The sequence below is a fragment of the Calonectris borealis genome, chromosome 7 (assembly GCF_964195595.1).
Source record: "Calonectris borealis chromosome 7, bCalBor7.hap1.2, whole genome shotgun sequence".
NCBI lineage: Eukaryota > Metazoa > Chordata > Aves > Procellariiformes > Procellariidae > Calonectris > Calonectris borealis.
The window spans coordinates 3084006-3108154 of record NC_134318.1 but is presented as its reverse complement, the minus strand read 5'-3'; the positions used below and the strand labels follow the sequence as shown (position 1 = coordinate 3108154).

Below are 24149 nucleotides of genomic sequence, written 5' to 3'. Positions count from 1 at the left end.
CAAGCCCTGCCAAAGCGGGAGCAAGGTGGGATGAGGATTGGGATCTTTACCATCATGAGGGGCCATAAAGCGCATCTTTTTGTCAAAAAGGCATCTTTTTTTCCCACATGGGTGAAATCCTGAGGGGAGATAGCCCAAGCTGAGCCACCCTGACCTGAGGGGAGCTACCACCTCACCCGGGGTTGCCTCCTCATCTGGTGGGTGCCCACCCGAGGCAGGCACAAGGAAGTGGAGGAGAATCGGGAGTTTTAGTGTGTGAGAAGCCATAAATGGGTCAAAAAGGCGGGGTTTTAACACGGGTGCAGCCCTGATGGGAGGTAGCCCCGCCTGAGGGGAGCCACCGCCCCGGGCGAGGCGGGGGGGAGGCGGAGGCCCTGAGGGGAGCACGGCTCCCCTCAGGGCCTCCGCCTCCCCCCCGCCTCGCCCGGGGCGGCCCCCTCGTCTGGCCACAAGCCGCCCGGGTTGAGGCGTGGCCCCTGAGGCGAGGGGAAGGCGAGAGGAGGCGGCTCCGCTCCGCCTCTTCCTGCGGGAGCCGCGCAGTTGCTGCCATGGCGCCGGGCCGGGCAGCTGGCGCGCTCCCCTCCGCCGCCTTCCTTCTCCTCCTGCCGCTGGCGAGCGCGGGGTTGAGCGGCTACTTCGGCACTAAGTCCCGCTACGAGGAGGTGAACCCGCACCTGGTCCGGGACCCGCTCTCGCTGGGTCCCGCCGCGGCCGGGTCGCGGATGCCCGCCGACTGCGCGCCGCTGCAGCTCCGCGCCTTGCTCCGCCACGGTACCCGCTACCCCACCGCCGGGCAGATCCGCCGCCTGGGCGAGCTGCACGCCCGCCTTCTCCGCCGCCCCGCCGCCGCCGCAGCAGCCTGCCCCGCCGCCGCCGCCCTGACCGCCTGGCAGATGTGGTACAACGAGAGCCTCGACGGGCGGCTGGCGCCGCAGGGCCGGCGCGACATGGAGCACCTGGCCCGCCGCTTGGCCGCCCGCTTCCCCGCCCTCTTCGCCGCCCGCCGTCGCCTGGTGCTGGCCAGCAGCTCCAAGCACCGCTGCCGGCAGAGCGGCGCCGCCTTCCGCCGCGGGCTCGGGCCTTCCCTCAGCCTCGGCAGCGACGGTAAGCCCGGACCCCCCCCCCTTCCCTGAAGGAGCCCCGGCCCTCCGTGAGGGGCTGAGGGAGCCCCGGCCCTCCGTGAGGGAGCCCCGCGCCCTCCGTGAGGGAGCCCCGCGCCCTCCGTGAGGGGCTGAGGGAGCCCCGCGCCCTCCGTGAGGGAGCCCCGCGCCCTCCGTGAGGGGCTGAGGGAGCCCCGCGCCCTCCCTGAGGGAGCCCCGGCCCTCCGTGAGGGGCTGAGGGAGCCCCGCGCCCTCCCTGAAGGAGCCCCGGCCCTCCCTGAGGGGCTGAGGGAGCCCCGCGCCCTCCGTGAGGGAGCCCCGCGCCCTCCGTGAGGGGCCGAGGGAGCCCCGCGCCCTCCCTGAGGGAGCCCCGGCCCTCCGTGAGGGGCTGAGGGAGCCCCCGCGCCCTCCCTGAAGGAGCCCCGCGCCCTCCCCGCTGCCCCGGGGCTGAGGGAAGCCGTGAGGCCAGTCTCATGTCCGCCATCCCCAGGCTGAGGAGGACCCTGCACCCCGCGTCCCCCTCATAGGGACACCGCTGTGGTGAGGGGACTGTCCCCGGGAGGGTGTCTGGGTGGCCGGGCCCCAGTACCCTTGGGGACAGCGATGCTTCCCCCGGCTGCGTCCCTGAGGCCCGTGTTTGCTTTCAGAGGTGGAGGTTGAAGTTAATGATTCCCTGATGCGGTTTTTCGATTACTGCGCCAAGTTTGTTGCCTTGGTGGAAGAGAACGACGCGGCGATGTGCCAGGTGAATGCCTTCAAAGAGGGGCCGGAGATGAGGAAGGTCTCGGAGAAGGTGGCGAGCGCCTTGTGTTTGCCGGTGGAGGAGCTGACCGCAGGTAATGAATGCCTGTTACAGGTGGCTTCGGCTCCGAGTCTGGCTGAGAACAACTTGTGAGACGCGGTGTAGTATGCAGAGTAGGTCATTTAAAATATGCTGTAAATCGGAGACGCGGTCTCTAAGTAAATGCAAGTAAGGCTGCAAATGTGTATTGGTGTTGCGATAATGAATGCTTGTTAGTGGTCAGAAGAAAAAGATGTTTGAAAACAGCCATTAACTTGGAGGACGAGTAGTGGTAGTCAAAGACTGCTCTGTGTTGAACAGACACGCCTTCCTTGTACTGCCTCTTCTGTCCTTTGGGGTGATGAGAACGCACTAGCGATCGACACCTGTAGCATGTACATCAGCAGATGTGCAGCATTGGATGTGAAGTGCTCTCGTTTCCCCCTTGTAGCAATGTAATGTGAAAAGCTTGCAGTCTGAAATTTGGATTCTGCACAATAATTGTGTTGAAAACTGCTTCTTTTTGGTGCTTGGCCTTTGGACTGGTGATTATTTATGGGATTACATTGTTTGCATTGCTAAATTGTAATTACATTTTGTTTCAGAGGCAAGTTGAGAGAAAGTTGCTACTTGTGTAGCAGTGGTTTATCTTTGCTTGTCTGTTGGATTTATTGCAGATCTTGTTCAAGTGGCTTTTCTCACCTGCTCATATGAATTGGCTATAAAAAATGTGACCTCCCCATGGTGTTCACTCTTCAGTGAAGAAGATGCCAAGGTAGGTGCTAAGTGGGAGAGATATTTGAGAAGCCTTCAAAAGATGCCTTAGTGTTCAGGTATTACTCTTTGCACAGTCAGAAGTTGTGTGCCCCTTATTCTTCAGTCTAACGAAGCACTTCTTTTGTCTCCAAAGAGCTCTGTTTTAATCAAGCAGCAAGACTGAAGTACCCTTCTTCATTCAGGCTTAAATACTGGTGCAGTCTTGGTTTGTCCTGATTAAAACGGTCTTTTCCTATTGTGCTTAATTCTTGTATGCTTTTATTTCTGTAACATCAGAAGTGCTCTGGACAGCTTTGTTTTGCATACGATAATCATATGATAAAATGCCTTGATTTCAGAGGACATCCAATGAAGTCTTCTGGGTCCTGTAAGACACTTTTTATATGTTTTTCCGGACTGTCACATCTCTAAACCTAATGCCTGTTAATAAAACTAGTAGAACCTAGATAAATGAGACGTAGGTTGGTTTCCCTTCTTTCAAAAAGTACCTGATGTACCCTTTGAAGGGATCAAGAGAGATAGGGATTAAGAGTGATGTAATTTATTTGGTACTCCAAAACATGTTCAGCAAGGCCCCCCCAAGGCTCTTAAGGAAATTTAGCACACCTGGGAAAGAGGAGAGGCCTCTACATAGCTAGGTGGTTGGTGAAAGGGTAGGTGGTGGAGTTAGGAGTAAATGCTCTCCTCTTAAAGAGGAGGAAGGTCACCAGGGACTTCTGCTGAGACCTGTGCTGTTCAATATATTTATGAATAACTTAGCAGTGAGGTGGGAAAGCTTCCTGATTATATGGAGTTACTTGGGATAGTAAGAACAGGGGGTGTTTGAGAGGCTTTGCAGAGGGGCCCTGTGAGGGTGGGTTACACAGCAATGCAGTGGCAGATAGTGTTCACTATGAAATGATACGTATGGGATAAGAAGCTGAAACTTCGTGTACGAGGTGGCCGTCTCTCAGATCTATTGCGCCACTAAGAAGTGAAATTTTGATGGCATAGATCCATGAAAATGTGGGCTCAGCTACAGCAAAATTAATGAACAAAAATTAAAAAAACAACTTTAATGCTAGGAATGGTCAGAAAAGGAACAGAGAACAAGGAGAGCATCGTGTACTCTTACATAAATCCAAGGCACAGTTCTGTCTTTCTGAGGTGTGTGCACATCTCTAGAATGTAGACAAACTTAGTTCAAGGTATGGGATTGCTTCCATCTGAAGAATGGTTAACTAAGCTAAGGATCTTTGACCTTCATAAGGCAAAATCAGAAATGCTAAAAAAGCGGTGGATAATTGTATTGTCATGTGGAGTACCTAACAGGTACCAAAGGAAGATAGCAGCTGTGTTTTGTTTTGTGTGGTGTTTTTTTTTTTTAAACACAGTGTGTAGCCAAGCTGCAGGGTACTATTAAGGCTAAAACTTGGTACGTTCAAAGGGGAGATTAGGTTATTGTGGGAGAGAATCCACTGAAGTCTATTAAACTTGTAGAAAACCACCTAGGGCTCAAAGTCCTGGGCTGAAAATTACTGGAGTCTGGGGAAGTGTGCCTGCTGTTTTCCCTAGGCCTGATTATGAGCGTGATCAGAGACAAGATGCTGAATTCAGTGGCTCTTTAGTCTGATCTGTTGTGTCTGGTTTTATGCATTTCAACTGGAGCCTTGATGTTTGTTTTTTGTCAAAGAATTGTTCATTTCATGCAGTGTGTGGTAGTGTCATTGCTCCAAGTTGTGGCTTTTTTATTTTCCCTCTGTGCCATAATAAAAACTTGTGAACTCTGTAACTTCAGGTACTGGAATACCTGAACGACTTGAAGCAATACTGGAAGAGAGGATATGGCTATGACATCAATAGTCGCTCCAGCTGCATTTTATTCCAAGATATCTTCCAGCATTTGGATAAAGCGGTGGAAGAGAGCAAAAGGTAAATAAAAAGGCTTTTGTGCTTTGGTTACAAGCTTTCTGTGGTCAATCCTGAGTTGGATTTAATGTGAATAGAAGTTAAGTACTTTACTTCCAAACATAACAATGTTAGGAGAGTTTGAGCTAGGAGAATTTTAATGGAGAGAATCAAATTTTTAATAGAGCAGTATTACTTTAAAGAGTATATATTTTTTTTCTTCCATTGGTGCTTTTTGTGCCCAGCTAATGTATTTCCATCTTTTAACTTACGGATCTACACAGGCCTTCAAGGGACAGCCAGCTGCTGTGTCTGATAATGGTGTTCTCTTCTGCACAGTTTGAAAAGAGGCCATTGAGTTAAAACAATAAGCACTTTGTTTAAAATGTCCTTGTTAGAAATCGTTTGTGGCAAAAATGGAAGATTGTGGGTTGAAGCATCCCCGTGATACATTCTGTTATCTGGTTACTTAAGCACTTTGGTGTGGAAATCTTTCTTGCTGCATGTGTTTTGATTTAGTCTCTTGCATTATTAAAGCTTTCTGTTCAGATTAAAGGTGTTGAAATGTAATTACGGAAAAATAATTATTGCAGATCAATCCAAACACTTAGTGACCGTAGACCAGAATGGCCTGTTGCAGGATCCAGGAGGCCACAGTTATAACAGCAAACCAACCTTGTTGTAACAAACCTGCTTGGTTGTAACTGGGGAAGGGCAGACTGTAGGTGATACACTCGGTGCCTTGTAAGAACAGGAGAAAGACGCTTCTGTCCTGAAGTCGTTGTAAATGCCTTGATTTGTTGCATGAATCCAAAGTCATTAGTTCAGCTGGCCAGTCCGAGAACTCTGTCTAGGATATTTAGTTTCCCATCCTTATTCCTTTACAGCAAAGCTGTAGCTTGGGAACAACACTGTAGCTGTAGGAAAGATATTAGGCCTTACAAGTAACTGTTAGTAGACTTGAAGATACAATAACCAGCTGTCTTCAAAGGATGGTGGTCTGATAAAGTGGTTTGTCCTCATAGAATCATTAAGGTTGGAAAAGACCTCTAAGATCATCAAGTCCAACCGTGAACCCAACACCACCATACCCACTACACCATGTCCCTAAGCCCCTCATCTGCACATCTTTGAAATAATTCCAGGGTTGGTGACTCAACCACTTCCCTGGGCAGCCTGTTCCAAGGACTGACCACTCTTTCAGTAAAGAAATTTTTCCTAATGTCCAATCTAAACCTCCCCTGGCGCAACTTGAGGCCATTTCCTCTTGTCTTATCACTAGTTACTTGGGAGAAGAGACCAACCCCCACCTCGCTACAACCTCCTTTCAGGTAGTTGTAGAGCGCGATGAGGTCTCCCCTCAGCCTCCTCTTCTCCAGGCTGAACACCCCCAGTTCCCTCAGCCGCTCCCCATCAGACTTGTGCTCCAGGCCCTTCACCAGCTTCGTTGCCCTCCTCTGGACACGCTCCAACACCTCAGTGTCCTTCTTGTAGTGAGGGGCCCAAAACTGAACACAGGATTCGAGGTGCGGCCTCACCAGTGCCCAGTACAGGGGCACGATCACCTCCCTGCTCCTGCTGGCCACACTATTTCTGATACAGGCCAGGATGCCGTTGGCCTTCTTGGCCACCTGGGCACACTGCTGGCTCATGTTCAGCCGACTGTCGACCAGCACCCCCAGGTCCTTTTCCTCTGGGCAGCTTTCCAGCCACTCTTCCCCAAGCCTGTAGCGTTGCCTGGGGTTGTTGTGGCCGAAGTGCAGGACCCGGCATCTGCTGCTGTGATTTGACAACAGCCATTTTGTGTCAGTGGAAGAACAATAGCAGTAGTACTCCATCCACTGAGTTGCGCAGTCCTCAAAACTGCCTTTATAGTGTCAGGGTATAACCATCCTTATACTTCCTTAAAAATTAGAGATGAGATGCCTGTGCTCTTTTTGTGTATTGTTTACTCCTCTGAGCTGGTATCAGTCAGCAGTTGTAATTCGGTATCTCTGTTTGGTGTTGATCTTGTCTCACGTGAATTGGTATGATGGGGAGAAGTAAAATAGGAATGAAACTGGGATCTGTTGTGGTGTGGAGAAAACAAAGGCTTCAGTTACAGGTTGGGATGTTTGTGTCACAGAATTACCTGCATTTGCTTTTATGTGCTGGTAATCTTTTTTTTTTTTTGAGAGCTGCTTTAGGCTTAAATGCAATGCATTCATGTGAGAATTAATTTACAACCTGTGTGCATGCTCCTCATGCAAAATGAGGGATTATAAATTCATAGTTCCGTGACCAATCACATGAATTAATACCTTAACAGATAAGTGTGGAAATGTTTATAAAAGTACACAATATCAAGGCTGTGGTTGTAAGATTGTATAAATACTGTTCTGGTAAATACTTGATAGAAACAAATTTATAAAATAACTTTAACTTAAAACCAGCAAAATCAGCTTTGGTGTTGATATGGAAACATTAGTTACATGTGGTGGATGTTACTGCATTCCTAGCATCCTTGGGACTTTGTTCCTATAGTCAGTATATGAAAGTAAATCTACCTAACACCCAGCAGAATAATATTAATGGCTTTGATATTTCAGAAAGAAAAGCATGAGTTGCAGATATATGGCTATGTGTATTTTTTACATGATAACCTGTTGGAAGACATGGGGTTTTTTCCTTTTGGTAGGCAGACTGAAATTAGAAGTAGTATTCACATTTTGAGTTGGAGGAACAATCCATAAAGTTGATTATCACCATTTTGTAGCAAAGAAGACAGCAAAGAAGTTTTGTTCCTTTAAAAGTTTGCTGACTGAGGATCCAAGTTGGACATTAACAGTGGTAAAACAACTGTGTGTTAAGTCAGTAGAAGCATAATTCTCTAACGGTCCATTGGCTTTTTTGCTGTCCTTCAGTGTGGGATGAAGAGAGATACCCTGTGTTCATCACTGGAGCTCTGAGTGACGTGGGAATGTTGAGGTCATGTTTAATGTAATACATGACATGGTTTCTTTCACTAAAGTGGAGTTATCACTACGTAAACAGTAAAAGTACTGTTTATCTTGATTATTTTGGGGATTCACTTGGAAAATCAAACAGATGTGTCCATTCTTAACAGAGTATCGGCTTAGTATGCAAGAAGGTAAACGCCTTGAAGTTTTACCTTTGAGATGTACGTGTAGACTTTCCTAACACGTGCATCCAGATTAGTGCCTTGATCCTGCTCTAATGATTACGTGAGCCCAGGGAAGGGGGCCGTACAGGATTGGAAATGAGAGCCGAAGATGGGAGCGTACAGGACTCTGCTGCGTTGTGTGGCAGCAGCAGTCAGGGGCCTTTCTGAATCTTACCTGTGCTATGCACCAGCCAGCACAAAGGAGACACCTCTGTTCATTTTGCCATGAACGGGTTAAAACTTGGCAGTTGCAAACGTGAATGAGTTTGGCTTTGGGGAGGAGTTGCTGTGAGTGAAGGGTGCGTGGGTGGGTGGGTGGTGATAGTGACCCCTCTCCAGCCAAGCTGGCTTAAGAAATTGCACTGTTGAGTGATCACTCTGGTGTCTGGAAATATAAGGCTTGTGTGGGAGTCGGTGATACCTCTCGTTTTGGTAGTGGTGGAGTCAAAGCAGTGGTTGTGCTAGATCACCCGTTAAATAAACTTCTTCACTGCAACCTTTCTTCACCCTACTAGAGAGTTAAATGAAAAATAAGTTAGGGCGCAGGTCGTTAACACCCAACTGTGAACAGATTGACAAGCATGCTGCTGTGATTGCCTCTGTCATGTGCTGTGTCTGTCCCGACGAATAGAGAAAGTAAGAACTGGTAATGAGAAGATCAGGAAGAAGTGCAGGTTAAAAGAAAAACAGACAAGCAAGACCCTTAACACCCCTCTGTCCTTCTGAAATCTAAAAAATAGCTTTTAAATGCGCCTTAACTTGTCTAAGGAGAGTGATCAATTTTGTTTCCTTTTAGTGTAATTTACTGTTTGAGCAGTGACAGCCTTTCAGTCCTTAAATTACATGCACTAGTTGCAGCTGTGTGTCTCAACTGTGTATAAGATATTCCTGTAAGTTTAACAATAATAAAAAAAAGCCATAGTTGACAAAATCTATATCTATACTTCTGATTTATTGGGAACTAGATCAGCATTCACTAAATTACAAGGTGGAGCAGGCTCCTGGGGGAAGAGCAGGTGTCTGAGGCAGAGCATTAAAGGACCGAGATAACTTCATCCTATCTTTCAACTGTGGCTGCAGAAGTTTAGTTGCAATCTCTGGGGCTCTCATGTTGTATTGCCACGACAGAGGGAAGCAGGTAGTGAATTTATGCCTGTGTATAAAGGATCAGGACCCTAAAAATCTTGCAAAATTCAAAGCTGGGTGAGCAGTCTGTTTAGTCTGCATCATCCTAAACGGCAACTGCGATCTTCCGAAATGCCTTGCCGTGTACGAAAGGAGCGTGTCACCCCGTCCCACGAGGTGGCAGTCTTAAAGCACTGAAGACGTTAGGATAATCCGGATCGGGTAACCTGGTGCGCTTCAGAATATGTGGAAATCTGCCACCGCCGATGTATTGGAACAGCTTGTCTCTCTTGTAATCTGGAGAGACAAGGTGCAGCTAATGCTTTTTCGTCTAGGGAGAGAGACTTATCCCGGATCCAGTGGCAATGTGAGAGTATAAATGAAAAAAAGAAACCATACAAATAAAAAAAAAAAAGCCTGTCTTAATAACAGTAGAAGATGTTTGGTTGTGCATATGTGTGTGCATGAGTGTCTCTCTTTTTATGGTATTGTGCAACTTCAAAGCAACAGGTTAAATACTTTTGCAGCAGTTCATTACTCAGAAAATGAACCTTTGTGATGATGAAATGTCTTTTAGTGGAATGTTGTTTCAATTTAGTCATGTTTAATGTTGATTTTAACTGGCTGTTTGCTTTAACTGGCTGTTTGCTTTAAAAATTTAAGAACAACAAATTTACTTCCAGAGCGTTATCTTTGCTCCCAGTTCTCCTTTCTTTCTGGAAAGCTTAGATTGGGCTATCCAAAAGTAGAAAGGGGAGCATTTCTGTTCCAGCAGGAAGCTGAGGGATCTGGATTATCTGTTCTGCTCCAGGCTTGGCAGTGGAGAACAGTTTTGGCAACGCTGCATTGTTGTAGCATACTTTTAAGTATTTATATTCAATAGCTTTGTCCTGTTTTCATTCCTGGTTACAGCTGAATTAAAAAGAGAAACCTTGCTTTTATTGTAACCCTGTTTCTTCCATGAAGTGATACTTGACCTTGCAATCTGATTGCTCAGTGAACTTAGTTGCCTTATTAGTTGCCTTGTTAAAGGCAACTTTTCTTTCTTCTGGGGAAATATCTTCTACTGATTAGCCTGTCCTTAAGAAAACGATGAAGGTAGTAATAAATACCTATTGCCAATTAGTCCCACCTTCAACTTGCAGTGCAAAGGTTTCAGACATTTTTAGGATCTTTCATTATATGAACTCCAATACAATTCTTGGTTTAAACTAGCAATAGTGTCTTGTGTGTAGGTCTTGCTGTACAGAAAGATTGTTTTGAAGGCTGTGAAAAGGTTTTTCACTATATGATTGCTCTTATCAACTGTCCTTGTCCAGACAGCTGGTGGAAAGGTGTTGGAATATCTATTCAGGAACTTGGGTCTGATGTTGAGTTTATTGATAGTTTTATTAGTGACCACCTACTGTTAGCACACCCAAAGGACCCTATTATTCTGCACCCTCAGGAGCAATAAAGTATAAATGTCTAATAAAGGTTAATTCTTCAGTAAAAAGCATCTACTCCTTGAGACCTTACCACAGTCACAGTGGGCCTTTCAGGACCACATTCCTCCATACCTTCTTACCAGTCTGTAAGGAAATGTCATGGTCACATTTCAAGGGAGAGGTTGGGGGCCAGCACTCTCTCTTCCATACAAATTTTCTTAATTACAAAAAAAAAATTGTATCACGGGAGTTGAATATAAAATTAAACCAGGTGATTTGTTGTACTGAAATGGCATACTTGGGCGGTTGTCTTAATCCATAAAGCACTTTATTTTTTGTGAAGACATAAGAACTGCATTTTTCCCAAGTCTTCCTGCTACGGAAAAAATACAGAGTCAGGCTATGCAACTACGTGGCAAAGAAGCTATTGGGAAAATAAACTCTTCACTAACTGTTGGGTTTCCCCCCCCACTGGAGCCTCGGCCTTACTGAAAGTGTCCCTGGTCTTCATTATGTTGGTAAAACTGCCAGGTAGTGATACCTGCATGCATGTTCATTTGTAGTTGTGCTACTATGGAAGAATCCTTGAAAGGCTCTTACCAGTCATCATTTGTTTAAACAGTTAGAAAGTGTCCAATTTCCTAAAGCTGTGGTATTTAGAGAGGCTTCAACATCAGGATGTAGAGGAGCAATCAATGAGTATCACCTTACCTCAGAAGAAACATTGAGTTCTTTGTGGCTCATGTGTGGGCTATGGCTAGTGACCAAAACCTATTATGATTTCCTCCCCCGCCCCGGCTAACTTACTGCCGATGGTTGGAATAACCTCAAACTTGATGGGCCCCCGTCCCTCCTCAAGAGGCATGTCTGGTCTGTCTTGCATGGGACTGCTGGGACCGCCAGCTGAACCCCGTTGCTTCCTGGCTTCTTGCCTTGTTGGGAGACTTGGCTCGCTGGAGGAGAAAGGGGAAACACCACGGTTGCAGGAGGAAGCCTCTGTTGCTGCAGCGTAGAGTTTTGATCTGTAAGAAAACTGTACACAGAAGGGATAAAGATGTGCACTGCTTTTCAGCTTCACGTTTCTGTGAGATGCCCAGGTGAGCCTTACATCTGTGATCTGGGAGCAATGTTCTGCCAACAGGAATTGTGTGTGTTGATGAGAAATCCATGTATTTTGGTAGTTAATGCAATACGAAGCTGCTAATCTTAGAAAGAAAAATCTTAACAGCTACACAGGGGCAGGGGTGGATTTGAAAATGGGTTGTGGCACACTTTAAGGTTATCAGTTACTCAGTAAAGCTGTTTTATACTTTTTTTTTCTCCTAGCTTCAAATATTTAACAAGTCTACTTTTCTTGCTCGTGAAAAAGAATATGAAATACCTGTTATTACTTGTACTATCCGAATGGATTACCATAAGGCTCTGAAAATTGGAAGGTAGAGCAGCCATCTCAATATTTAAAGTATGTGGATAATGATTGAAAATACTAACCTAGCTGCACATACACATTGCAAAATATTTGATGGCTTCCTCTGAGAGTAAGTAGGTTCAAGGTATTTAAAAAAACAGACTTATTTGAATGTGAACGTAGTTCAGGATCAAGTGAATGTGATCTTTGTAGTTATACCAGGCCAAGCCATAAGGTAAACAGCTTAATTTGACAATTTATTGGAAGCTTTTATTGTCACATATAATTTGCCTTCCTCTTTGCAGGTCAGTTCACAACACAATTGATAACCTTTCTGTAGTCATTTACTGCTGTGCCCTAATCGCTCCTTTCAAAACTATGACTCAATACAAAATAACTCAATATATGATCTAAAAACAATTAACTGTTCAAAACTATGATTTTATAGTGTGTACAAAGGGAACAGAGCAAAAAGCTTCCACGTATGCAGTAGAAATGAGATAATTGGATTAAAAAAAACCCTTTTGCTCCAAATTGTTCAGTCATTTCCTTTAATAAAACTCCTCGGTTGCCACTGGGATCCCACGTTTGCACAGTGCAGGTTCTTGGCTCCCTGGGTGCATCAGCAGTTCAGGATGTCCTGCGTCCCTTGGTGGGAGTTGTAAACCAGTGTGTTTGGTCACCCACCCTGTAGCAGAGCAGCTCCAAAGGAGAACCAGAGCTTTGACACGTAGACATGTACATTATTTGAAGTGCAAGGCAGTTTGTAGCCAGATGCGTACTACATGGGCTTACTTCAAGGTATGAAGCGGATCTTGCAGAGCCAGATCAGAGGCGTTGGTACCGTGCTTCCCAGAGGGTCCCTTTCTCAGAGGGCATGGAGGTGTGGGTGGCTCCGTGTGGCTTTGTATGGGACTGCTTCAGGGGTGTCCCCACCGTGTCCCCTGGCTCTTTGGGGTACTGGGAGAGCCTGTGATGAAAGCTTCTGGACGAGGTGCTTGTCACCTCATCTGCTAATTACATAGTGATATATAACTTACAAAAAAAAAAATTGCTTGACTTCAGTATATCTGTTCAGAGAGGAGAACAGGTGTTGTGCATGTGATGAGCCAACTGATCCCTGTAATGGGATGTTCATGTATCACACAACAATGTGCCGGCTGTACAGTTCAATAGACCACACAGTTTACATTAGTACACCTGAAAAATATGTCTTAACTTCATTTCCGGACAATCGGGATGACTTCCGCTAATAAACTCTAAATGTCTCAAACAGCAGCTTTGTATCATATTGCGTGGTCGGTTTTGATAGCTCTGTCTTTCAAAGATGGGGCTTCTGACATGATTAAAGGGTGCTTTTGGGGAAACCAGGTGGAGGCGTGAAATTCTCCATAGGTCCTTGTAGCACGTTCAGCAGCATCCCTGTGTCTGCATTTCTGAAGTGTGTGTGTTTGCTGACTTCTTTCAAATACCTGGGCAGTCCAGGGGACCTCTCCTGAGAATGTGTCTTTTCATCTGTCTGCCTAGAACTAGATATTTAAAGTGTTGCTTGTGCCTTTCAAACCTCCCAGAATGTACTTAATCTCATATTAATTACCTAATAAGTGCTTGCTCAGGATTGCTCTGAAAAGATATTTCAGCAACTTTTATAGAGTCATATCCTTTTGTCTAAGGATTAAAAAACCAAGCAAAACAATACCTAGGCAACTAACACACAAATGAACTGATCTAACCAGTTTTCACCTTGGGCAGGAAGGGTTTGACAAGTGGCATGGCCCTCTTGATTTGGTTTTGGCTCATCATGATGGTTCAACATTTAGCATCAGCACAATGCTGCTGCAGTAACGCATTTAATATCTGAGGCCCGTAAGAACGTGGGAGGTGGGATCGTTCAGAAAAGAACCTTTGAAACTGCAGAAGTTCTGAAGTGAAATGCAGTGAAGCCTAGTTAGCTTTGGATGATTAACTCTTCTGGGACTAGATAAGAGCTATTGCCTTTTAATCAGGGTTTTAAATGACTTTTGCGTAGTCTTGTCAGCTTTTCAAGTTTGCCTTTGCCATGAGTGAGCTCATGTATGTCCTTGTTGGAAAAGAAGAAAATTTTTGTCTCGTCAGTATTTGTAGTGGCATTTTGTTACATTTGGTACTGATTCTGGAAATGAACGAGCACAGCTGTCTTCTGTTTTACTATTTAAGGTGGAAGTTTTAACACATGAGACTTAATACTGTTTGACAGATTTTCTTATTCTGTATTTTTTTTTTCTTCTTCCCACTGGTGATAACACTGAGCAACACTACCAAGTACTTCTGTTGCTCTCTGAGTCCCACCACTGGCACTGCATTCCCTGATCTCTGCTGTTCCCTTGTAGATTTAGGGTTCCTCCAGCTGTTTTTTCCAGAAATAAATCACAGGAGGAGGTGGAAGGGATGGAGAATTCATCCCATAGCTGAAAGTAGAGGGTTTTGAGTCCTTTGTCCTGGCTTTCGTGTTGGGGAGAAAAAGGACAGAATGTAGTGTAAGCTTGCTTGTTTAAGAGTTGTTAAAACTTACCTTCTTTGAAGCAACAACTTCCAACAAGAGGGATTTTTACATGAGATTAAGGTTGGCCAGTTAAGCTTTGCTGTAGGAAACGTTTCTTCTTATCCCGCTATTTCCTGGGGTTTGGGTTATCTCTAGCTGAAAGTCACAAGGAAAGTGTATTTAGGAAATAAGTGCTTAGGAAATAAACTTTGGTTAAAAGAAAGTTCACTTCTGTGTCTAAAGTGATATATCAGTAGTCCTAGGAAAAGTAGGAAAGATCTACTGTTGTGGATGGGTGAGCTGATGCAGAAGATTCAGTGTTAAACCCAAATCTGCTGAGATTAAGGAGAACTAGAATTTGCTTGAATGATAAATCCCATGTCTGTGCTTCTCCATGGTGCCTTTTTTTCCATGGTGAGACTTAGCTTTCAGGGTTGTACTGATGAATTGTTCAGTAACTTCATTTTCAGCTGTCGTCAGATTTACTTAGAAGGTTACAGCACGGGTGGTTCAGTAGCTGAAGTTGACACACCTCTTCAATAAACCCCGCTCGTGTTCTGCCTAGTGACAGCCACTTCTGCTCATTCGGAGGTGCCCCTTGAAAGGAATGTGAAACCGATTGCCAGCAATCACTTTCAGACGAGCTCTTAATATTTTATGGCAAAGTTGTATGCACAGTCTCTTCGTCTCCCTTTAAAGTTGAAAATGAGATTTTTTTTTTTTTCCTAGTGATCAGTGTGCTTTCCCTAGTCATTTACTACTAAATAAAAGGGAGGAAAAGAGTGAATTGAAATATCATTAGCAATTGCCAGAGTACGATGTTGAGAACTTTGTCTGGTGCTTCCATGTGATGCTGAGTCATTAATCGATTGTAAAGAAGATTGAGTGTGGAAACCTCAGGCCTTCCATTTAATATTTTATTGGCCTGTGCTACTGTTTTGAATTTATCAGTGTTTTGTTGATTGTGCTTTGCGCTCCTGTCTTTATCAGAAATGTGGGGGCAGTAGTAACCTTTGCCTGTGTGCATGCTCTGAAGAGGCAATCTTTCATGATTTCCCCATAATTAAAAATATTACTGTTGCTGGTGATTTTTATTGTCATTATTAGATGATAGGAAACCATATCTGAACTGGAGTCATGACCCCAGAGACTGAACAGGGAGTGCTTGAGTAGCCTGAGAAATCAGATATCCAGTGCTGCTGCGAAACCAAGTATACTATGTTAAAGATGCCACTGAAAACTCAGGATTATATCGTATAAGGAAACAGTCCTTTAATCCTTGTTAAAATAATACAGTGGGATAGCTTTGAGTGAGAGAGGTTTGGTTTGTCTCCTAAGGTGGTTTGGCCTGTCAGCATGAAGATTTCATAAGACTAAAGCAGGTGAAATAAAAACTCAAGTTACAGTGAGAATGAGTGCCTTGTTTATTCCTTCTTTTGTCTTCATGAGATTTTCTTTCCTTGTTCTTTAAAACTTCTGTGTGTGTGTATATGCTATAATTTGTTTCCTGTTTTGGAAACATATGTCTTGCTGTTTTTTTTTAACTAAGAAGTTAACCATATTTTTTGTGATTTACTTCCATTTCAAAATTCCTGCTAGCATCAGCTGGAAAGCAAAGCCAAACCTTGCTTAAAGCCAGCGTTGATAGCCAGAATGTTAAATTTTTTTTTTTTTCCTTAGCAGCTCTGAAACCTTTTTTTTGGGGGTGGGGTGGGTGCGTGAAATCCACTCCCTGTGGAGTGAATAATGCCTGTGTAACACTTGTTTTGGAGACTTTAGCAGCATATTTACATTACTAGCTTCCTTGCATGGTAAGCTATAAAATACAGACCACTGTGTTTGGAAGCAGGCATGCGTATAAAGGTGTGCAGCTGGGATGAAACGAAAATGTGCCAAGTTGCTAGATCTGGGTGATACTGCCCCAAGAGTGCTAAAAGAACTTGAATGAAATAGCTGAAATAACAGCCAGTGCGTGTTGGTTTCAGCCAAGAAGCTTGGTGGGGGCTGGCAGGTGTGATGATTTAAAAACAAATAATTAAATAAAGGAAAAACGAAAAAAGCAGCTCAAGGAGAGGATCAGAGTTACAGGCCAGTCTAGTAGAAATAACAATTGAGACTAGCTTTGATAAGCACCTTGATGGATATGATATACCAGAGTAGCTTCAGTTTGGCTCTTTGAAAGGAAAACATACCTCTTGGACCTCTTGGGAAGGATCAGCAAGCATGCAAATAGGGTGATCTGGGAGACACAGTCATGGTTTCCAAACATCTTTCAACAGGTTTCCTTATGAAAAGAAATCAAGCAGCCGGGGTTAAGGGGGAAGGTCCTTACATGGGTAAAAAATGAATAAAAATACAAGAAACAGAGGGTAGGGATAGCTGATGAATTTTCCTAGCAGACGTAGGTTGCTAGCACAGGTAGATCTGCAAGGATCTGGGCTGCTCAGCATGTTGTAAATGACTGGGAAAAAGAGGTGAGAAGTGAAGTGGCATTGCAAATGCAGCACTTTCATTCAAGATAAATAAAATAAATTGTTTCTACTAGGAGGATTGTAAAAGGACCTTGTGAGACTAACCGGGTTTGAAAATTGCAGATCTGTGAAGTAATCCACATGGTAAAAATGATCTTCTTATCTGTCAGGCAGAATCTGGTATAACTTACTGCTCAGGAGTTGAGTTTTGAGGTCATTATAGTTGTGTGGAAGTATCTCAAACTTCTGTAAGCTAACTAGAAAAGGTGTTAGACATCATGAATTGGGAAAACAGAGCATCATGGGTGCAGCATGGACTTACGATGTAGCTTACTGTCTTGAGTATTGTGCGTTTCTAATACTCTGATCTAAAAGGATATAGCTTATTTGGAAAAATTGTGGAATGACTAAGGTAGAATTTCTCAACTTGGAAGAATATTATTGCAGAGTTGTAAGTAGAAAGGATTAAATGGTACATAGCATCTACAAATGGAAAAAATTAAGAGCAGTATGTGAAGCTGTGCAACTCCTTGCCACAGGATGTTGTGCATGCTAGAAATGTACGTTGATTTAAGGAGAGATTTGACAAAGGAAAGATTCATTGAGAGATCCTACATTACGTAGAAGCCACATCTGGCCCAGGAGATCTCTGAGCTGGAAATTGCAGGAGGTCAAAGGAATAGCCTTCTGTTGTCTTCTATAGGCATGTAGTTTTTGCCGCTGTTCTTTGTTGACTGACAGGAGGGATGTGTATGTGTCCTAAAACCTAAAAATACTTCCCTGAAGGTGTGTGTGGAGGGGGAGGATATAAATGAACTAGTCAAATGAGTAAGAGGAGGGAACAAAGAATGGAGGGGGAAGGGAAGAGAAAGGGATCAGAGGGTCCAAAAGCTTTACAATTTTAAAATGAGGGAAGGGGTCATAAATAACAAGGGGAGAAATGTAGGCAGAACCACTGATTTTGGAGGAGCTGGAAGAGGGGCTATAGTGAATGTACACCTCTTGGTGCAGCAAAGGCACGGGTGGAAAAAATGTAACATCCTCTGTACGGAACCTTTCTGTGGTTTTAATGCTTCTTTTGAACAGGAACCAGGCAGGTTTCTGATACATGTTTTTAAGTGATGTTTTACCTATGGGGAGAGTTTGTGCATGTATGTGCATACATATGTCTAAGGAGTATAGTCAGAAGAGCTGCAGGTTCACCAGGGAGCAGAACTGCGCAAGGTGTGTTTCAGACTACACAAAACACCATGGCTATATTGAGCCGGTAGTAAGAGCCCATCCTGTGCCCATACTGACTCTACAGGCAAGTCCCCCAGTTAAAGTCTGAAGCACCTGAAAAATGGTTATGTTGGAGTGGAGGAAATGCCTCCTTTTCAGGCCAGTCAAGATGTGTCTTACCTGTGGGTGGACTTTACTGGCAACTGGAGTGTTGCCAAACATCACCTCTTGTCTCATGAAAGCTAAACGTGTGCTAAAATGTGTGCTAAAACAAGTGACCTGGGCTTCTGAGTGCCACTTGGAGATGGTTCCAAAAAGCCATCATCCTTCTCTGGAGCAAGGGGCAGATTTTCGTCTTGGCTGATGCTTTCTCGTGCAGCAAGCCAGCTCTTATCTTTCCCTTAGTTGAACAATGTGTAACCTTTTGTGGCACAAACTGTCTTCGTTTTAGGCTTTGTTCGTGGTATGAATCAGTGGCTTAATTTGCTGGCCTGTGTGCTGAGGGAGTATAATCTTTCTGACTAGTTTGTATTCTTGAGAATTAGTAATAGCAGTAGTCCTGCTTACAATTTGGACTAATAAATTGCGGAGGGACAACTCTTTCCCCCAATGACTGGATCACTGTCTTCAGACGAAACTTTGGTAAATGCTGATGTGCCTTACAAACAGCTGAACCGTATTAGAAGGGAAAAAAAAATTGGTAGTATTTTGCCATCACATTATGATTCTTGTTCTAGCATGATACACAGTTAAAAGCATTGGTGGTTGTAGAGGTAAGCAAGAAACACTCCTTAAAATCCTGCACTGGTGGTGGTGTGCCAGGGAGGGAAGCAGTTTCTGTCTTAAATCAGTAATTTGTTTGCTTGTGCAGGCAATCATGTGGTTGTAGTTAGGTCAGAGGGTAGTAGGGGTTTACTGTAGTTTCTTAATGTGCCAATAAGTTTGTACTTAGACTTAATTTTTCATCTTAAGTGACTGAATTGTCACTTATCCTTTATTATAGCAGTTGGAAAAGGCTTTTGATCCTCAAATCTAGCAAAACTAATGCTGAAAACTTTAAAACTTTCCAGGTCTAAAGTGATGATAATGAGGGGACTTCTCTTCGCTGAACCTTGGATTAATTTAGGCAGAAGCTTATTAAAAAGACTTTTTAAAAATTCTGTGTCATTTGAAGTATTTAGAATAGCTACAGAAAAAGGGTATGTTTTAATAGTAAATCATTGGTCTTTGTGAAGTGGATTGTGTCCTGGATGATCTCACTTAATAGTTCATTACGCTTTGTCATTCAGGTACTTTTTGCGCCAGGGAACAACAAAAAAAATTACTGACCCTAATCAATCCTGTTAGATACAGCTCAACATCCTGGGAAAAGCTGTTATATTTTAGCCGTAGGTTTGTACTAAAGCAAATCTGTGAAACTTGTAGTAAAATTCTTACTTGGAGAAACTTTGGAGTTTTTCCAAACCCAGCCCATGACAGGGGACTGGCTGTATCTATTTGCAATGGATCTGTGTTACAGAAATAATGAGTTACTGCGATGTCCTCGAGCCTTCCCCCGTGCTGACAGTGGAAGGGGACTCTCGTCACATCTGATGAAGGGCTTGACTTGGTTTGGATGTTAACGAAGCCTTGCAGCTGGCTTGGTGATTTGCTGCCCTTCTCTCGAATTCCTGATGGGAGGAGGCAATGCTATTTAAAAATCTTATATTTAATCCAAAATCAGTATATTAACTGTAGCATGGTCACTGGATCTTCCCAATCTTCCCATACCTGGGAAGAGCACAGGTGACTAGGTTCACACAGGGAGTCTGAGAGGTGTACTGAGTATATGGTCGCACACCGTTAATCTTTCTTGCTTTTTTTACCATATTTATATTAGGCTCTAGCTGTAGCCTAACTACATTTAGTACAACTTCTTACATTTTATGTAAGAGCCAATACCTTAAATTGGGACAAAATTTAGGAAGCTTGGATGCTTTTAAAAAAGTCTGTAATATACTGAAATTCCCAAACAGGTTTTTATTGGGCATTGGAGTAAAACAAGTTCAAAGTCTACTTCTTTAAGCCTTCGTGGCTGACAGCTGTGCAATATGTTGGTATGTTTAAAGCACAGGCTCTTGCTCATCCTTTGTGCTTTTTTTCTTTTTTAGTTCAAAACCCATTTCTTCACCTTTGATTGTACAAGTTGGACATGCAGAGACACTTCAGCCACTGCTTGCCCTTATGGGTTTCTTCAAAGATGATGAGCCTCTCAAGGCAAACAATTACGTCAGACAAACGCATCGGAAATTTCGCAGTGGCCGGATTGTGCCTTATGCAGCCAACCTGGTATTTGTGCTTTACCACTGTGATCAAGTGAAAACCTCTAAAGAAGAGTATCAAGTGCAGATGCTGTTGAATGAAAAACTGCTGTCGTTTCATCACTCAAATGAGACCATCTCTACTTATGCAGACTTCAAGGACTATTACAAGGACATCCTGGAAAACTGCCACTTCAAAGAAGAGTGTGAATTACCAAAAGTTAATATTACTGCTATTGATGAACTTTAAGGGAATGAAACGGAGTGGGTGTTCTGCAAATTGATCTCGGTTCTGTTCGACAGACGTGAACAAGCACTTTTCATGATTTGCTGCTGTGTGTTGACTTTCTAAACTCGCAGATTTGATGGGTTGTCTCAGTTAGCTCAATGCACTGTTTATTTATTACATACGCAGAATTACAAAAACAAATGCTGTAACAGGGATGTTGCTGAGCATTTGTAACAAATATGTGATGCAAGATGAAGTGTACCTCTATGTTTATATGTACGAATAAGTAATTTCATTGGTCATTCCTCTTATGAACGTGCCATAGATGGATTTAAGAGCTGGGGCAACTTCTATTTTATCAGAGCTGAAGGTGGTTGGACTGATTCAGTATTGCTTTGCATTGCCTGTTTTGCTAGCTACTGTTTTCCTGTGGCGAGCACGAAATAATTCAAACCTGTGAGCTTTTTTGCTCCTTTTCCTGAGCTTCTAGGAGCGAGAGGGTACATAGTCCTTCTCCACAGCTGCCCAACTTCTGCCTGCACAGCACCACGGGAACATCTTTCTTGGGCATTTAAAGTAGGAGGAGTTGCAGTGTTCCTGCATGCATTATCTGCCTGAAAAGGGTCCAGGAGTTAAAAGTCTTAAAGTCATCATTGACCGATCCCACATAGCAAGTTAGCCTCCAGGGTTTAAAAAGAAGTAGTAAAAAAAAAAAAGCAAAAAGCGTGGGAAGTAGCCACTCTTCCTTTAAGGTGCTCTGGGAGATGTAGCAGTTGTTCTCTAAGTAATCTGGTGTGTCCTTTCACCTGACACCATCCATTTCTTGTGTTAAAGGTTTGGAGTAGGGCATTCAGGCTAGGCTCTGGTACGGCTATGAACATCTTGGTCCTGCCCAGGTGCTGACAGTTTTCCTAGCAGCTCTGGTTGGAAGGGACCTCTGGAGGTCTCCAGTCCAGCCTCCTGCTTGAAATGGGATTGTTGCTAACCCTAAATCCAGGCAGGTTTTGATTGTAAAATGTATCTGGCTGAGTCTTGACTTCTGTTAGCTTTAAGGCACTGAACGTGGTGTCACTTATGTAGGCCTTATACATTTGATGTGTCATCTTGTTCTTGAAATGAAGCCGGTTTTATAGAAATTAATTGCATACAAGTACTGGTGATCTTTTAAAGCAACTGCACTTAAAGTAGGTTCACTTGCTATTGAAAGTTGGAAAGTATTTTAGAGCTCTGCAGTGTGGCAGAAAAAGGAAAAATGAAGATAATTGTCCAGAAATGTCTGAAATGCAGTAAGTCAGGTAAAAATTCCTTCATTGCCCAGAAGGGAATGGCCACGTGAACAAGTTGCCCCAAAGCAAACGAGGGTGTACGCTTGCAGTGCGTACTCACATCCTCTAATGAGTGTTCCAGAGCTCACCCTGTAAAGTGAGGCGTAGTTTGCTGTGTTTACTCGGGAGGGAGTGAAAGGTTGGTATAAGCAATTACCACAGGGTATCAGATGCACTATAAACAATTATACCCTCATTTGCTGCAGGGTAACTTCTTTTTCTAGGCTTACCTTCAGAACTGGGAACTTAACTGCTGCAAAAACAAAAACAGGAAAGAGAAAGCCAAACTGGCTCAAAGTTGAGGAGTTCAACTTCATGTATAATTTTTTTATTTTTCTTGAGGACTTAGACTTCTGTCACTTTTTTAATATGGCTTGTATAAAAGCACTTAAGGTTTACATACCTGTAAGTTAAGGAGCAATCGAAAACCTGTTTTCTACTGTTGTACTCCAAGTTAAGGGCTTTTCCCTGTGTTGGAATGAAGGGCCCTGTTTCATTAGTGCACCGATTTCTGTGGAGACCAAGGTTCTGATCACTGAAGATACTGATTGAAACTGGTGGATATTTCAGCATTAACATCCTGGTGAAATACTTGCCTGTGTTAGCTCTGCAACTCTTTTTCTGAAACTGGTGAAAGGAGGAGTATCAATGCTGAAAGAAATGTAGTAATACAGGTCAGGATAATTGTCAGCCCCAGCATATGACTTTTACTGCTAGATCAGCTTTGCATGTCTCCTTTTTTTCATGATCCTACCTTGAGACTAAGTCAACTGGTCATAATTACTGTGACAGATGTCTGTTACGAACTTTATTGCAACGTTTTAGGCAAGCTACAGAGAAATGAACGTTTGTTTAAAGGCAGTTAAGTTTGGTAAATAGCAGATACAAGGATGAGAAAATCCACCTTTGAACAAATATTTTTCTGTGAGTCAGTCATCCTGTGATGATTCATGATTTGAACAGAAGGGATGAAAGCCTGACTATTGGAAATAAATGGAGGATTTCTGTTTGTCAGTTCAGTGAGACTGATTTTAAGACATCATGTTTGTTAAAAGATACATCCTTCTTCCTTATGGAGGAGGAATACGTTGCACTTGGCTGCTTTTTTGATCATGTGCCAGATGAGGTGGAGGAACCAAAAAATTCCTTCTACAATGAAGCGCCATTGGCTTCTGCATTACCGAGTTGCTTGTATGCTTAAATTCTGTGTAAAGGGCTTCAAGGATGACTCTTCAGAGGCTGTTTCCTATTTTGCCTTGGAGTACAGGTCCATCATGCCTCCAGCATAACAGATACCTCTTCAGAAGCTGTCAGCAATTAACTGAAAAGGAAAATGTGCTATTTGGTTTCTGATCTGTATTTAAAAGATGCGCTGACTCACTCCTTTGGCAGAATTAGAGGCTGAATGTGGAAACTTTGCACGATTGTAGCAATAGAAGTGTTTGGACATGTAAATGTTCTAGGCCCTTGTTCATGTGACTGATTCCTACCATTAGGGAGGTGACTTCAGTATGGCCCTTTTATTTAGTAAATATATGAATTTGTTTATATCATGAAAAGGAAAACTAAAATGGATCAAAATATCTCCATAAAGTTGGGCACTAGCTCAGTGAGCAGTGTTTGAATAGGCTGCCACATCTCTTGGCACTGCAGATTACCATATTCTGAAAAAGTCCTGCAAGAAAAATAATGCTTTCTCTTCCTTTGTGTGGCTCTGGACAAAACACCTCACCTCAGTCATCCGTTAAGGACTTTGTTTGCAACCTTTTTCAAACTGGAAGCTTTCACTGATGAAAAATACCAACAGTGTTCTTGGATGCTGGCCTTAAATACGTTTGAAATGTTTTTTATTTTGTTAAATGTCTAAAGCTTAACTAATCTTTCTGGCAAATTCATTTTTTCCTCCTAGTAGGTACTGCTGCTGTAATTCTGGTTAGCATCAACCTGTCAAATCGCTGGACACAATGCAAATTTGTAATAATGTGGTACTAACTGGATGAATTTTGAGAACTTGTTTTGGATTTTTTGTGCTGTGAAATAAAACTGCACACTTCATCTCTGTTTTATGAGTAGTAATAACGACATGATCTTTAGTATCATGGCTGTATTCTGCTTTAAAATACATTTAATAGGTTGCTATTACTTTTATTGGTGTGTCTGATTATTTTAAGTTGTCAAATTGCTTGGTGATTAATATAAAATGCCTTAATTAGGTTTTTACTCTCACATTTAGAGGTGAGTGAAAATTTACTGTTGTTTCCAGGAGCCCTGATTTTAAAAACAGTGATAGTTTCCTGACAAGGTTTTTGCAGGTACTACTATAGTATGCAAAATGTCTGGAAATGTCGTGCATTTTGGAGTGGAGTGAGGGTTAACACACCGTTTTTGTGCAGTCCAGAATCTGCTGCAGTATT

At 43.4% G+C, this 24149-nt stretch overlaps 1 protein-coding gene across 1 annotated transcript; it reads left to right on the top strand.

Annotated features, from left to right (window-relative positions):
• Positions 1–548: 548 nt before the first annotated feature.
• Positions 549–23877, top strand: MINPP1 (multiple inositol-polyphosphate phosphatase 1). The gene is made up of 5 exons (XM_075154062.1): positions 549–1104; positions 1748–1936; positions 2559–2656; positions 4436–4569; positions 20032–23877. Exons 1-5 carry the CDS (start codon positions 549–551, stop codon positions 20429–20431), a joined length of 1377 nt encoding a protein of 458 aa, XP_075010163.1. The 3' UTR covers positions 20432–23877.
• The last annotated feature ends 272 nt before the right edge of the window (positions 23878–24149 follow it).